Source organism: Bombus vosnesenskii, unplaced genomic scaffold (genome assembly GCF_011952255.1).
Source record: "Bombus vosnesenskii isolate JDL3184/JDL3185 unplaced genomic scaffold, Bvos_JDL3184-5_v1.1 scf7180000016262, whole genome shotgun sequence".
In the NCBI taxonomy this organism is placed as follows: Eukaryota; Metazoa; Arthropoda; class Insecta; order Hymenoptera; family Apidae; genus Bombus; species Bombus vosnesenskii.
In genome coordinates this window covers 1641829-1659324 of record NW_022884331.1, presented here as the reverse complement: position 1 = coordinate 1659324, position 17496 = coordinate 1641829, and the positions used below count along the sequence as shown (strand labels likewise).

The window sequence follows — 17496 nt, the reverse complement described above, 5'->3', positions numbered from 1 at the left end:
GTAAAATTGTAGTACAATTTATGCGTAATTTCGTAATGAAAATATGTTTTGTTAAACCTAACAAGTGTCTACATATTTTTAAGCCATAGTGTGTATTGAAAATAATAATGGTACATATTTTTAGAATGATTCAGTAGTATAATTCAAATGATGCTTTTATGTCATTAACTTATTAGTTACATTTTGTACAAAATTGATTAAACTCAAGATATTAATTATTTACTTCGTACTTGTATAGACGTAAGTGCTTATTATTCGTTTTTATATTACTTAGGAACGTGAACGAGTTAATATTCATAACAAACAATTCACACGAATCGTATTTCTTCGAGTGTTCTATAGTCAAAATATATAGCATTATATGTTAAAACAAAACTTTGCTTTTAATCTGGATATAGTTATAACATCAGGTTTGATCATCTGTCAAAGAAGATTTCTATCGATATTACGATATTATATTAGTCCCTAAACGATTGTTTTGAAAATTCGTAACTTTTTTTGTCAGTAAATTTATTCTATTATATATTTTATATATTTGGTAACAATCGTTTATTGTGCACTTTTATAAAAAGCTACTTAATAGAGATTATTTACAAATTGGACATTAAATAAGGTTAACGATTAAGGGAAAAATCTGGCATTGGTCAATAAAACGTGTCATTTAAAAAAAAAGAAACATTTTCCCAGGGTATATATAGGCATATGTAAGTAGTACCCCGAAATTCTTCGATTTTGTCATGAATTTTCCGAACAACCCGATAGAATAGAACGCGCCCGTGGATGTGTAACTAAAGATTTTGTATTGTGCACTTCAGCCTTTCAGAAACTAAATTAATCATACTTTTTATTAACTTCTCAATTTATCACTCTGAAAGCCGCAAAATGGAAGACAAAAGGCGATTGACGATGGGTAGCGAAAAAAAACGAAGAAACCGGCAAATTCAGGCCGATAGAATATCGTTGACAAACGATGAAAATGTTGTTGCTATTCACATTGATGTCTTCTTTCCAAGCGCTGATTGTAATCATGAACGAGATTCCATCGAGCGATGATAAAGCGTTGATCAGTCCGGCGAGAAAAGTAGCCGTGAGGATAGTCGGCGGAGAAATCACGAACATAAGAAATTACCCGTTTCTCGTAGGTGAAATGCGCCCGTGAAGATTCCTAAATATTATTTAAAACTGCGGATACGCGAGTCATGCTCTAATCGTCTCCAAAATACAAAAATAGGAAAGATACAGGTAGAAAATGGCGCCAACAAAATATCTATTTACGAAATCTTTTCATGTCTCGATGACATGGTAAGAATTATTATTCCTCGCGATTTTACTAAAATTCGTAGAGAATAGTAGAAAATATGTACGTATTTAAACTGTTTCCTATTAACGGAATTGATCAAGGTAAAAGTAGGAGGGAAGAATTTGAAAAAGGGGGTTAAATAATAATTTAGGAGCGTATAGTGTCTATATAAAAGTAAGAAAGTCAGTATGAAAGTAAGAAGTAATTTACCGATATAGGTACAAATTAATCTTGGAACAATCTCATCCGTGAAAATTGACAAGAAGAATACTTAATCAGAGTTACAATTCGTATAAATAAGAAGAAAGTGTTTTATTGACTTACATATGTGCATAAATAGGTGCCCCTAACCAAATTCACCCTGGAAACGAGGACAAAATTCGATATAAATTCATAATTTCCAGAACGGTCACAATTCTATTCTAAAATATACATAATCTTCGTCCAAGTTGAAGATATACTTGTAGAGGAATACTTCTTATATTAAATAGAAAACTAGGATAAGATCTGCCTTGAAACAAACACTGATGAGACAAGTCGATAAAGAATATTTCAAAATGTTCAGAGTTTAAAGTTTCTTCCTACGAATTAAATGTACCAATTCTCGTCGAAACAATCTTCATCTATAACCGGATCTAATATCTCTTTCAAGATTAATTTACAAACCTATGTGCAATTATATTGATAATATAATTAGACCATAGATACTTATGCAAATGCATATTTTTATGAATATAATTAAAGAGGTAGAATCTATGTGCAGAGTTGTTTTATTTACTAAATATTATAATTTTATATATATTTACGCGTCATGTGCATTCTACGTATTTTTGTATCTTCACATTTCCTATGAATGCATAAAAGTTTGCAATTTATTAATAATAGTGTTCTCACTTTAATAGATAGTATACGCACCTAAATTTTCATTCGTCTCTGTAGCAAACAGTTCTTCGATTAGTTCTGAAAGTCTTAGGTTGTTCGAAAGTTGATAGCGAGATGCATAAAAAAAGTAATCAAAAAAAGTAATTAGCATTTTGTCGAATGTTTATTTACTATTCTTTTTTACATGACATTTTACTATCTACCGAGTGGCCTCGATTATTTTTCAAGAAGGCTTTTCGTCTCTTTTTGATAATGAATTCTTTCAAGTTACGACGTATTAAAAATGTTTGTGGAAGCTAAAATAAATGACGTTCAGGAGTCCTTAATTCCTCCGAATTAGCTTATTTTCTAACTGAGGTTCGATATACTACTATACCTGTTTACTATAACCTGTTCTTGTTAAAAAACGGTTTCTAATTGATTATATTTTCTAAATGTTTCTCTTTACTACATTTAATGTTCGGTTAGGAGCAGTATTTCTTTGAATTTTCTATTATATTATATAAATTGTTCGTGAAGTTGACAGCAAAATTTCAAAAAAGTTTCATAACAATCTGTTCTTATAGGATTATTATGGAAAGTTATTTTATTAGGTTGCATGTATATCCATCGTTTTATTTTCCGTTTGTGCTAAATTTAGTTGCTCCAGGTAATATTTTTAGGTTTATAAAGAATTCAATTTCTTGGAAATCAAGCAATTTTCTAAAGCCTAGAATATACGATAAGCGAATGGTGCTATACTTGGTGAATATATGTTTTCAACTAATGTCTAATATATTTTGCTTCTTCTTGATCGATATATCGATGAATGCAGGATTTTTCTCTTCGATAAAGAATTTTATCGAATATATACATGCTATATAACAGAGTATACTAATACTCTATTTATTGGAAGGCTGAGAATTATATTGGTGTAAGTCAATCCATTATCATGTTCCACAACATAGTGTTCTACATTTATTGTTCTAATATTTATTTCATTTTTTAAATGATAAAAGTGTATTCAGGCAAAGAATAAAGACATAGCTTCGTTAACTGCGGAACTAACGGGACAATATTTGTAAGAGCTGAAATGCGTGATTAAATCGAATTTCCTAAAATCTTGACTTACATCGTGTTATGATATTGCGAACATTTCGAACAACCTAATAAAAGAATTGTGGATGTTTAATATTTATGCAAGTTCATATTTTTACGAATATAATTAAAAAAGTGGGACATGATTAAGAAATTGTTTTACCTGTTAAATATTGTAGAAAATATTTTATGCTTTGGATATTTTATATATTTTTGCATATTATGTGCATTTAGTGCATTTTGCATCTTCAAATTTCTTATAAATGCATAAATGTACGTTAGGATAAGAAATTTCTTCGGAGACGATTAGAGCGTACGTTGTAAGTATCCGGGTTCTATCGGTAAGAAGTAAAGGTTCGCTGATGACGAAACCGAATTTTCAATGTCAATTTCTCATAGGTCTCGGTCCAACGGCGACACTTTAGTCATGTCTGCGGAGGTACTTACATAGCACCGAGATTCGTTTTGTCCGCCGCGCATTGCATGGTCAGGTGCGTTCTAATTGTAAGACTGCGACACGTACATATGTAGGTATGTATACAGTCTATGACTCTTATCCGTAAAATGGTAGCAAAGTATCGCCAGTACTGGATATCTTAACCGACAGATTAATAAAAATATTCTATTAGTGAAATGTTGCAATGTTTTTACCGATTCAACGAATTCTCATTGGTGCTTTGAAAAGTGAGTACATGATAAATGAATACGCGCTATACATATACCGCTCATACACCGAGAATATTTATAAGTTTCTGAGGATAATTAGAAACTAATTTTCAGTCATTTAATCGATCGTAGAAAGAATACCGGGAAAATTGCTGATAGTCAAAGCTAAGGACTTTTTTTAATTGTACTTCTTGAGCTAATAATGAAAAAGAAATGAATTGGGAAGTTTGTATATTGAATTGTAACATACGAAATGTCTTTTTGTCTAACTTTACCCTACGCTAAGATATTTAAAAGTATTTCATTAATGAAACCAAAAGAATTTCTCGTTAACGAATTACAATTATATACATATCTATAATATTATATTATTTAAAGAGTTTAGATTTATTTTGTATTTCTTTACAATTTATTAGTGAGCATCCATAATAACTTGTACGCTATTAGTGCTCTCTTTAATTAAAATATTCTATCTAGAATGTTCTTCAGCTTTCAAGTATATTTAAATAATTCAAGCCTCTATGTTTCTTCCTTTTAACATTATCAAATAACATATCAATAACAATATCAATAACATTATCAAAAACGCTTGTATATTTTTAAGTGTAAATATATATGTACATAATTGTAAAAAATAAAAAATCTGATATATTTATATTTTTCTGGTGTATAGTTATACTATTTAGGTGTATCCACAAGCTGGTGTGAAATAATTATTTAAATATTTGGAACTGAATGAAGAAAGCAAAGAAAATGATAAAACTTCCGTTTTGCCGGATGTTTCGTAGTAATAGATTTTAACTAATGGAAATAGATTATTTGTTATTATTTATATTGTTACGATATATACATTTATATTTTAAATAACATTAATATGTTATTATATTGTTATTATATATCCTATATTATATATATATATATATATATATATTGTTATTATTTATATGACGAAAAAAATTACTACAGAAAACTTTATCTTCAAAATCATTTTAACAAGGGATACTATAAAATATATGTTCTACCATTGTAATAAATGGCAAGGACAGTAATTAATGATAATCGCCTTTAAATCTATAAATTACTCTTTATATCGAGAAACACTATAAAAAATAGACTTTATTCGCAAAATATAAATTATACATCTACGGCATGCGTATATTACAATCCAATATACTCAAACCAATGTAAGCAGTATTTCCAACCTTATATATCCAGTAATTAATTTAAGTAACGCTATCTTGCTTTTTAACATATAAAATCGACTTCTACGTATTATGATCTTCGTATTAATGAAATTCCGTTTATGAAAATACGCTCGATTATAAAACACCTAGTTTTTTTCATATTCTTTGATCACGCAATGCGTATAAATTGTGCATCTTGTATATGTACAATGTACTTGTATAGATACGTAAAGGTAAAGTTGGCCTGCTGAAAGCCATAGAAACGAGAACGTGGAATCGATTTCCTTTCAGAGCTCGACGTACCGACGATTTTGTAAAGATTAGTTATAACAGTTTATCGAAACCAAAGGCATGATAAATGCTGTCAATAGTTATTTTTTTATTAAAAGCGTAGATAGATGAGACATTGGTGGAAGAAAAGGATTTATTATAATATCTCACGCGTATCTTTATGCTACCATTTTACGGTAATAGAGCATTCTTCGCTCGTAGCGCTTTCATTGCTATCATAGATACGTATGCTGCTTTTAAGATCTCCAAATGTAACAGATACGATACGTTAATTTTAAGGATATCAGAGATCCTCTATAGCTCGTTTAAAATTAACTGATTCAAGGCTATTTATAACTTGTCCGTGTCTTTTATATCTAATCAAGTATCAGATGAAGAGAACGAGTTAAAAATCTATAGAAAATCTATGGAAAATCAATGAACGAAAGATTTTATCGTTTTATTTTTATCATTATATATAGTTTGGATGGATTATTATGGATAATTGAAGGATTTGAAGCAATAAGGGGACAGCTTCAATATTGAAATACTTAGTGGAAGAGAAAGGCCTATTCTACCTATTCTGTAGGTTTGGTACTGAAAAATTAAGAAGTTCATTATCGGGAATAATTGAATATGAATTTTTAACGCTTTTATATCGCATTATCAATATTCTTTTGTTCGATTTTAGAATTAAGCATGTACTTTTTTCATTCTTATAATTATTTCAAAATTATTGATTGTTATATGCAATATAATATTAGGTACATATTTGGTTCTTTACAAAATTTCATAATTTACGGTTTATTTCTCGATAGCTTGAGAGCTTGTTCCCTTCCTAGTATCGGTTGTAGTATCTAGCTATAGACGACCAGAGTAGTTGAAGGTAGATTTCAGTTACGTTACTTAATTTTAGGCTGTTTAATTATGAATTTCGATTATTACTTTGTGGTCTTTCGTTTACTTTTTTACTTTTGCAATTTAATGCAGTTTCTGCTTATTAGTATTAATCATTATTTACTAATTTTTGAAGACCACCAACGTTCTTTGTTTTACTGCATATAAGTCAGCAATCCCGTTAAAGTTAATCCGTTGAAGTCTAACGTTGCATATATATACAATATACATATATTCGTATTATAGATATGTTTGGAAAGAAATGGAATACATAATTAAATCAAAAGACGAATCATAGTATATAAATGATAACGTCTATGACGGGACAAATAGCATTGATCAGCCAATTGAACTAGCTGTAGCAAAGTCAATTTTACCATTAGATCGCTGTTTTGTTAACCTTTGCGACTGCGTTGCGAACCGCTGCGATTGTTAACCTTTAGATCGCTAAATGTACAATCTAATCTAGGTAGAATGTCTATGTTTTGAATGAGTCTATAGTAGAAGCATTGCTGAAAATCCAATTTGAACAGAAAATCGATAAAATTGCACATACGAATCAGGTAATTAATTATTCGACCATCAAACTGTTAACTGAGTTAGGTTACCTTCGATTAAGAAATATTTCTTTTTCATTGAAAAGCCAATTTACAATTTAATAAGTACTTGTACAAAAATTCAATACAATCAGTTCCTGATGAAAATACACGTATGTATTGTAGCTAATAAGAAACAGGAGCACTTTAAAATACTTATCGATTCAGCAGTGAAATAAAAAATTCGTAAGTTATGAATTAATATTAACACTTAAAGGCTATCATGTGAATATCACTTAATATTATTGTCCTGTAATAATTGTTCACTTCCACACTGTAAACGACTTTTCTACTTTTCGTCTAATATCAAATAATAATGAAATATTTAATTGCATTCGTTTGACTTTATTGATTTGTAAAATGAAAAGTATGTACATACATACATATATATAGTATATTCGATGACAGCTTTTAAGGGTTAAATTGCAAATAATTCAACTAACGAATTGATAATTAATAACCAAAAATCTCAAGTTCCACACAAAATTTACTTTTTCATGGTACTATTTTACACCGATCAGCATACGTAGTAGTGTATACCAACGACAGTAGCGACCATAGCAGTGAAAGGGTTAGCGGCGTTATATAGATCTTATTAACGTTTAACAACCCAAATTTAGAACAAAAAAAAGACAAAAATCGCAAAAACAAGAAAGAAAAGAGACGGAAACTGACAATGTAAGTGCACTAATCATTCGTCACTATCTTTGTAATCGACACATCAATTTTCCATCAAATTTCGAAAAGTGTTTATTATCTTTCCGTGTGAAGTCAGCTTTCTCTCCACTTTGGAAACAAGGAATCAGTGGCCGCCCGTGATGATCTTACAAAATTACTTGATCTATTGTTATTGTTCTACGCGAAAGTTCTTATGTGTGCGTTAGGAAGAAAAGAAAAGAAAAGATGTAATGCAATGAAAAGAGCGAACCATGTAAGAATATGATGTGCAACTTAGAACTGATTCGATTAAATCATTCGTATAGACCGACGTTCGACGGCAATTGGATAGCTGAAAGTCCACGTCGATTCTACGCGATCGCCGGAGCCACTTATGTGTACTTTCCAAGCTGGAGTTCCATACAGATGGAATTGATAGACAGAATATTACCGCACACGAACTTTAGATTCTCGAACATGCATCACGATATTGGATTGTTCAGGGTGATTATTATGTGTATATATAAACTCTGTGTGAAAAAAATAAAATAAATGAAAGAAATGAAAAAAAAGAGAGAAAAAGAAGAGAGGTGGAAGTTAATATGAAATATCCTGAACCAACTATATGTATATATATACGTACATTCGTATATATGTATATATCTATGTACTTACATGTGTATTTACATTCTAAATATATGTAGATCTAACCAATGACTATTTTTCGTTTCCTCTCATGTTCAAATCGGAGAATATTTTGATTGAAATTGAATAAAGAATATATATATAAGAATATATATTTATAGTGTAAAGAAATGTTTGGTCTTGGTTACCGTAAACGGATTCTGCACTTTTGGATCGATGCAGATCCAAGAGGAAGATTGTTAAAAAAGTTGACTGCAAGATTGACCTCGAGCATGGTTTCTAAATTTTTTTTATCGCTCCATATAGTACTCATTGTGAGGAACAAAAGTCTAAAAAAAATCATGAATTGCAAATGTAAAGTTCTCATGTAAAGTGGTAAGAGGGCGTTATTATTACCAAAACCGATTTTAATTACGTAAGTTTTATATTTTGAGTAAAGTATGTTATCCTTTATCTGTTTGCTAACGCACATTAATATTGCAACCACGAGATAACCAAAATGTTTCAAAGCGTTTCATACGCTTTGTTACGTCCGGTGACTCTCTACACAAACCAGGCCCCACGCCGCGGACAAGATTTTTTTCTTTTTTTTTTTTTTATTTAATCCTTACTTTTATAATTTGTCCAGTTTGGACATTTGGTAGAATTTTTTAGCTGTTTGATTATCATGTGAGCGGCTACCCGCAGCGGGATACCATCTTCGTGTTTGTTAGGTTGTGTCCTTTGTGAGGTCTGCTGGGTATTTCCTTTTCAGTTTTCTATCCATGTTTGAGGCGTTGATCGTTTCCGCAGCTAGCCGGTTTGGGTGTGTTCCTATTCTTTTTTTGTATTTTCCTGCGTATCTGCTAATTTCCTCTTTGACCGTTGGTATTCCCAGGTCCTTCCGTATGTCCTCATTTCTAACCATGGGACGTTTACTGTTCCGTTACTGTTACTGTTACGTTACTGTTTATTGTTCTAAGAATTTTAGCTTGTATTGTCTCTATTTTGTTTATATGGCTCGTTGCTGCTGTCCCTCATAGTGGTATTCCGTACGTTCAGATTGGTTTCATGATCGTTTTGTATATTTCTAATTTATTTTCTATGCTTAACTTGGATTTTCAACTTGTTAGCCAACTTGTTAGCATTTGTCTCCTTGTTGTCTGTATTTTGTCTATTATTGATTTAGTATGCTGTTTCCATGTGAATTGTGTTTCTAGGTGGAGTCCTAGGTATTTGACTTTCCTTGTTTGCGGTATGTGCGTGCTGTTCAGTAGGATATTTTGGTGGTCTCTGTTTTCGCAGTGTGAATGTAATATGGCTGCATTTATCGCGGTTTGCTTTTATTTGTTTATCTTGCAGCCACTTTTCTATTTTTGTGATATGTTCTTGTAGTAATTTGACTGCTGTTTCTGGGTTAGTGTGCCTGACTAGTACGGTTGTGTCGTCCGCGAATGTCAGTATTTTGCTATTGGTAGTTGTTGGTATGTTGGCCGTGTATAGTGTGTAGTGTGTAGTGTGTATCATATAGTATTGGTCCTAAGACGCTTTCTTGCGGAACCCCTACCTTGATGTCTTTGACTTCAGAGTATGTGTCTTTAATTTTTACTACGAAGGTTAGTCTGCTGCTTAAGTAAGATTTTATTAAATGGTACATCTGCTCCGGGAATTGTTTTCTGATTGATTGAAGTAGGCTTTCGTGGTTTATTTTGTCAAATACTTTCTCGATGTCCATAAAGAGGGCTGTGCAGTATTGTCTGTTTTCTAATGCTAGTATTATTTCATTAGTGAGTCTGTGCATTTGCTCTATCGTGGAGTGTTTGTTTCTGAATCCAAATTGGTGATCTGGTATTAATTTTTCCTTCTGTATTATTGGTTTTATGCGGTCGTATATTATTTTCTCTAGTATTTTAGAAGACACATGAAGTAGTGATATTGGTCTGTAAGATGTAGTTTGATGTGGGTCTTTGCCTGATTTAGGTAACATTATGATCCGTGCCGGTTTCCATAGTTTAGGAAAGTATTGAATTCTTAGTGTTGCATTGAATATTATTGTGATTTTGTCTTATCGCTTTTGGCGGAAGGTTTTTCAAGATTTTACCATTGATTAGGTCGATTCCTGGTGCTTTATTATTTTCTGTTTTCTCGATTATGTTTCTAATTTCTTGTGCTGTTCTTTTAGGTATGGTGTAGCGTCGGTCAGTTGTTGTACTAGTGATTAGCGCATCCTCGTCCGTATACTATTGTGGTTGCTATTGTTGATACTATGTAGTGTAAATGTGTTGCTTAGGTGGTTGGAAAATTCTTCAGCTTGCTCTTCGTTGCTTCTTGCCCATGTGTTGCCTGCTTTTCTGATTGCTGGGACTAGTTTTATTGGCTTCTTTATTTTTTTTTTTGTGACTTTCTATAGGGAGTAGTTGGAGTTCTCGTGTGCAGAGGGTGACTCTATGAATTTTGTGTATTCGTTATTGTTGTGCTCTTTTATTTTCTTTTTTATTTCCTTTGCAAGTTTGTTTAGATGTTTTTGCCAATTTGCTTTCGCTTTTCTTTTTTCTCTAATTCTTTCGAGGATGTCTGGCGGAATTATTTTCGTTTGTCTATTGGTTGATTCAGATATAGTGGTTGCCCATGCTGCTTCTTGAATAGTTTCTGTAAATGTTGTTACTGCTTGATCGATGTGTTCAGGTGTTTCCAATGGGATGTTGCAGTTGAATTTGCTCTCAATTATTTCTTTAAATGTTTGCCATTTGGTGGTTTTATTGCATAGTGTCACTGAATTGCTGTAAAGTATTGGTTTGTTTCTGTATGTAATTATGGGTGTATGGTCGGAGGTAATTTCGAGGTTGGGCGCTGTTTAGTTTATTTGCGTTTAGTCCCTTTGTAACTGCAAAATCAAGTAGGTCAGGTATTTTGCTCAGGTCTGTCGGCCAGTATGTCGGTCTTCCTGTGGATAATATATTGAGGTTGTTGTTGCTAGTGTATTTTTCCAGGGTTCTACCTCGAGGTGTAGTAATTCTTGATCCCCACAGCGTGTGCTTTACATTGTAGTCTCCCGCTGCGATATACTTGTCACCTAAGTGTTGAAAGTACTCTTCCCACATTTGTGTTGTCATTTTGTGTCGCGGTAGTACATATACTGCTGAAAAACTGGAAGTGGTTGCTACTACTTTGTACTGTAACGGTGGTTGCTTGGGTATATTCCTTTCTTACTTGGCTGTGTAAGTGATGTTTGATATCATTTCTTATTATCACTGCGACCCCTCCGTGTGCTTTTCCTGAGTGGTGTTTGGTATCATATATGGTGTAGTATGGTATTTTCATGTAGCTTTTTGGAGTGAAGTGTGTTTCTGAAACAAGTAATATGTCTATATTGTCGATATGTCTATATTGTTGTTATACAGGAATGTTTTAGTTTCTAGGGCCCGTTGTTGTTGGCCGTTTAAGTTTCAGGCTGCTATTTTCAGCGTGTCCGTTTTTATTTTTTGCTTAGCATGTTTGTAAGAAGTTGCAACATGGCTGTGATTTGTTGCGTTTGCTCTCTGAGAACTGCGTTTTGTTCGCTTATAATTTTTGTTAGCATTTCGGTGTTTTTGATGGATTGTTTGAGCAGTTCCTTGATTTCTGTAGTGTCGTTGCTGTTATTGTTCTGATTTTGGTTGTCTAAGCGTGGCGATTGGTTGACTACTTGCGCGTAGCTTCGGCTACCAACGGTGTTAGTGTTACTGTGGTTATTGTTCATTACGTGTTGTAGATTTGGTGTTGTCTCAGTTTTTGTGCTATCCTGTTATTGTGTTATTGTGTTAAGTTATTGTGTGCCCTGTTTCGAAGCGGCGGAAACAGTTTACGTTGCAGTTGTTTTCTGACTACACAGCCTTTGTAGCTAGCTGGGTGGTTTCCATTGCAGTTGTATCATTTTACTTCATTTATTTTTCCTATGTATGAACAGTTTATTGTTAGGTGCTTTTCTGCGCATTTGACACATACCGGGATTCTGTTGGAGTAATTTTTTGTGTGTCCATATTGCTGACATCGTGTGCATTGCGGTATGTCTTTTTTATGTCTAGGTGGCTCCACTGTTACTATTGTGTTTAGAACCTTCTTAATTTCAAAAATTTCTTTGTTATTATTTTTAGGTTCGAGTTCTATTAGGAATAGCGGTAATGGTTGTTTAGTATCATATCTGGTTATGTTATTTATTGCCCTTACCTGGTGTCCGATTTTGGCTAGTTCTTCGCATATGTTACTTGTATTTGTCTTTGGGTGTAATCCTCTGATTACTGCTATGTAACTTTTATCAGTTTTAAGCTGGTAAGTATGATACCCGGCGTTTTTTTCTTTTGGTGTTTTTGTCACTTTTCTCAAATTTCTAGGGTGTTCGTTTGTATTTTTACCTGGTCTTGTTTTAATTGTTTTATACTGTAATTTTCTTTTCCTGCCGTGTTGTTAAGTAGTTCAATGAGGGGGTCTATTATTTGGGCTTCAATGTAAATTGGTGGTGGTTTGGCGATGTGGGTTATTGGTTTTCCAGTTGGGTCTGTTTCTTTCTCTTCTGGCAGTGCACTGAAGGAATTTCGGAGTGTAATTTCTTGCAGCCATTGTTGTTTTTCCTAACGTTTAGCTTTCCTAACGTTTGTGTTTGGTGATTTTTTTTGTTTTTTGTTATAACTTGCCACCTTCCAGCTTTCATTCTGGTGGGTTAGTTCGTTATTGGTTTTATTCTCTTCATTGTTTTGTATTGGTTCCATTTCAATTTCGTTTGTAACTGAGCACTCCTGTTCTTCGTTTAGTGATTGGCTTGGGTTTGATATGTTTGTTGCTTTGTTTATGTAGTATGTTCCATCTTTGCTAATTATTTTTATCGGTGGGATGTGTTATTGCATTTTAGATTTAATAATAGTCTTCTTAGTAGAAGACACGGATTTCCACCATTTGGCTATGGGAGTTGTCGTTCGTAACTTTCTTTTCCCCACTTGCCTGTATTAGCAGCACTGTTTTACACGTCCGTTTAGTTCGGCTGCTCGGACAGAACTGCGGACAAGATGGCAGTCAAATGTCTACGCTCTCTTATTGCGTATCCTCAATAGTCTTAAGAACCCACCATAAATCTTAGGATTTTTCTAGTTAAGATCCTTCAGACCGAACAAATATCTTTTTACTTCAATTGTTTCTTAAATTTATTGTCCATTCCAGGAAGATACAGGAAATCTGGGTTTTCTCACGTATGATGCTTCCCGCTAGCAACTTTCTCTCGGGGAGCGTTAGCACCCTTTCTCACCCACCAACCTGGTAGATTAACCAATTAACAGCGACGTTTATTTCCCTCACTTTTCTAACGAAAACTTGCCTTTAACGAATCAGCTTATCTCGTGTCCTTAGACCCACCGATCACAAGTTTTCCTCCGCAGCATCATCGTCACTGAAAGTTCAGTTGTTCTATATGTTTTGATCCCTCACGGTCTACACTTACTTTGCTCAGTAACTTATTGTGTATTAATCGAGAAAATAATTATTTTCTATTAATTTATAACTATCTTGTCTACAAGTTGTTGGAATAAACAGTAAATTTTTAACTCAGTGTATACTCAATTCAACCAATTCTATTATCCTAACCGCAATAGCGGTTCGATCAACTACGAGAAAATAGAGGAGACCCATTTTTCAACGAACGACGTCTCCCACTAGCAACTTTCCCTCAAGGACGGCTAGCATCTTTTTCTAACCACCGATATGGAGATTGGCCATTTAGCAGCAACGCCAATTTCCCTTACTTTCGGAACGAAGGCTATCCTCGACGAATCCGATGATCTCATGTTCTTAGACACACCCCATTATAGTTTTCCTCTGTGGCATCATCGACAAAAAGAGTAACACCTTACGACCAGTGAATATTACGCGACCGACTTAGATTTTGTGAGCACGTTCATCTATCATCCCGTTGACTGCGGATTCGTTATTGAACCTAGGATCATTGTCATTAGTTTCTCGAATATCTAATTACCACGGTTACTTGTCCAATTCTATAATAATCGTATTTGCACTAGTCAATGTCTTCTCTATTGCATAACGACAACGTGTAACCCAAATGATTCGTTTCACGCCCCTAACCCTAATTCCAATGTAAACCCGATATACTATATTGTGTGTATACGTGTATAAAGTAGGGGTTACACGCTTTAAAAGCCGGTAGAAGTTCCTGATTGGCGGGAATTGCAATAATTAGACCAACGTTTTGGAGATAGAGTATCAATATTGAACTTCATTAATAATTATAGGAAAGTTAGTCGACCGCTTGTGCATTGGCGTACACCGACACCGATGCTGAGGCTGCCACCGTGGCCGCCGCCGCCTCTACCATCCGCGGCGGTGCCGACGGTGGCGACGACACGAGGAGTGACGAAATAAGGATCGGACCGATCGACAAGCAAGTGACCGTGAAGGACGCGGAACCGACCCACGATCAGGAAGAGGAGGACGTCGCATAACTGCGAAGAAGGGTGTGCTTTCTGGAGAGAGAGGTCAGTCGTCTCCGAGTGACGGTGGAACGGCTGACCAAGGAATGCACGGAGAGGGCAGCTAAAGATGATAACAACGACGGTGAAGGACAAGAGGTGGGGATCACATCTACGAGGGGGACGAAAGAAAATGCTCCCGGGGTCCCAATGGGAACGATTATGGGTTCCCCCACCTCCCCCACACCCCTGATCAACGTCGCGCCGTTTCCGCTGTCACGACAGGTCGGGGAGTAATACAAAAACTAAGAAAACGGATAGATTCGGTGGTCTAGGACCTCGAGATCCACTAGAGGATCTCAAGAATCTGTCATCCGTAAGTTGGAGGAGTGTTGGCGAGAAATAATGCCAGGGGAGCGATCCCCCCGGCTACGGATGCTGGCGTCGCCACAAGAACCGTACAAGCACGATTGTCGACCGTGGAGTCGTCGGCCGACGAAACAGGATTCACTACCATCATAGGAGGAGGAAGAGGGAGAGCGAGGCGGAAGAACAGGAAGACAACGACGCAACCTCTTCCAACGGTCCATGCGCCGACCGAGGACGCAAGAACCAAGGGACGGGTATCGTCGTCTTTTCAGTCATCGACGTTACAAACAGGGGCCTTGACCCCCGGGACGGCGACCGGTAGTGGCGGAACAAGGGCAAGGTAGCCGCTCGGCCGCCGGTGCGCCCTCGCACGGGAAGGGAATCCATGCGAGGAGCGAGCAGCGGCGATGGATCCGGAGCTATCGGGACAGGAAAGAGACGTAACGCTAGTGGGCGAGACCTGCGCGGCGAGAAAGCGCTGGGCCTTCCCCGACCCCCACGGTGTGCCGCGGTATCGCTCACCATGAGGGGCGGCTCGGGCTTCACGTACAGGGATGCGATGTCGGTGATGAAGAGGGAAGTCAAGGTTTCCGAACTCGACATCATGGAGTTAAGACCGAGGAGGGCGATCACGGGGGCGCTGCTGTTCGAAATCTCAGGCCAGGACGCTGGGACCAAAGCATCGCGACTGGCCGAGCGACTGGCGGCCACGCTGAAGGACTTGCCCGCAAAGGTAACCGTGCCGCGAAGGACGGCCGAGCTAAAAGTGATCGGACTGGAGGACTCGGTCACCCCGGAGGAGGTGGCAACCGCCGTTGCTGAGGCTGGGGGCTGCCACGTCGACGAGATCAACGTGGGAGTTATACGCTCCGCTTCTCGGGGCATCGGGTTGGTGTGGCTACGCTGCCCGCTGACAGCGGCCAGAAAAATCAGCAGAGGAGGAGACTCCCGTCCAGGAAGTAGGATTAACATAAGTTAGTCAGCGGCAAGGGTTTCCCCTCTCCCGGCGCGCCGACTCCAATGCTTCAGGTGCATGGAGTCGGGTCACGTGCTCCGGGACTGCACATCGACGGCCGACCGGTCGGAGCGCTGCTACCGGTGCGGGGCGGAAGGACATCGTTCCAGGGACTGCTCGGCGCGAGTACCTAAGTGTCCGTTGTGCGCGGACCTGGGACTGCCCGCGTCGCACCGTTTGGGGTCACCGGCATGCAAACCGCCTGCCCGTAAAAAGAGGGCCGCACAGGAAGCAAGGACCGTTCCAGGCGACAGCGGGAACGCGGCGACGAGAAAGGAAACGATGCCGCCGTCAACTGGCCCCACGAAGGCCAGAAGAAAGGACGGAGAAGTCGGACACACCGACTGCGAGGGGAACGGCCCGGAGGAGGCTATGGAGACGGAGCCTTCCCCGACGTGAGCGGAAGAAGAGGAGAAGGAACTGCTCCTTCAGTGCAATCTTAACTGCTCCCACCGGGCTCAGGACTTAATGTTCCAGAGCCTGACGGAGCGGCGGATCGGTCTGGCAGCGGTGGCCGAGCCGTACAGCATTCCCGACGCGTCACGGGGCGCTGAGGATCTGATCGGCCCGGTCGCCATATTCTGGACCGGAATCGCGAGAAGCCCCTCTTGCTCGGTGATCGAGCAGGGACGGGGCTTCGTGGCCGTGAAATGGGGCAACCTGGCTGTGGTGGCCGTCTACGTGTCGCCCAACATCAGCCGGACAGAATACGCCTGCTTCCTGGACGGTCACGCGGCTTGCGCGAGGCGTTTGGGCGCCTGCCCGTCACTGGTCCTCGGGGACTTCAACGCCCACCCCACGGCATGGGGCTCCCGCAGGACCAACGGAAGGGGGCGCGACGTACTGAACTGGGCGGCCGCACTCGACCTCCGGCTTATGAACCGGGTGTCGTCCATCACGTGCGTGGCGTGGCGGGACGACACCATAGTGGACCTCACATGGACAAACCCTGCCGCTCCCCCCCCCCGTGGTTCCGGTTAGGAGGTGTTCCCGGAGGAGACCCTCTCGGACCATCTCTACATCTTGTTGAAGGTGGCGGTTGGCGGCGCGATGGGCGACCGTTCGTTGGGTGCGCGCGGGCCCATCGGCTCACCGGCCATCAGGGTAGTGAGGGGCTTCCGCACCATTTCGGCGGCAGCAGCGGCGGTGCTCGCCGGGTTTCCCCCGTTCGAATTGCAGGTCCTGAGGTGTCGCGAGATTTATCTCCACCCTCGGGGTTTGTCGGGCGGGGGCGGCCCGGTGTGTCGTTCACACCGCTTTCCAGACCTCTCTCGATCGCAGCCGTGACGATTATCGTGGAAGTTTTAGTCGGTTGGAGTCCGGCACTACCACGCCGCTTTTCCCCAGAAGCGGCCTGGTGTCAGAGCGGATTTCTTCCACGTTAATAAAAAAATAAGTGTGCATTGGCTTACGGAAGAACAAGACATTGCACTTGCACGTTTATACTCAGTAATAGGTTTACGTTGCACTGCTCATCGCGTCGGTATGCCACATATAGTGTGTTGTATAA

At 38.1% G+C, this 17496-nt stretch overlaps 1 protein-coding gene across 1 annotated transcript; it reads left to right on the top strand.

The window, feature by feature from the left end:
* The first annotated feature begins 15494 nt into the window (after window positions 1–15494).
* On the top strand, window positions 15495–15950 carry LOC117241964. The gene has a single exon (XM_033508272.1). The coding sequence runs from the start codon at window positions 15495–15497 to the stop codon at window positions 15948–15950; it is 456 nt and encodes a 151-aa protein (XP_033364163.1).
* Window positions 15951–17496: the final 1546 nt, after the last annotated feature.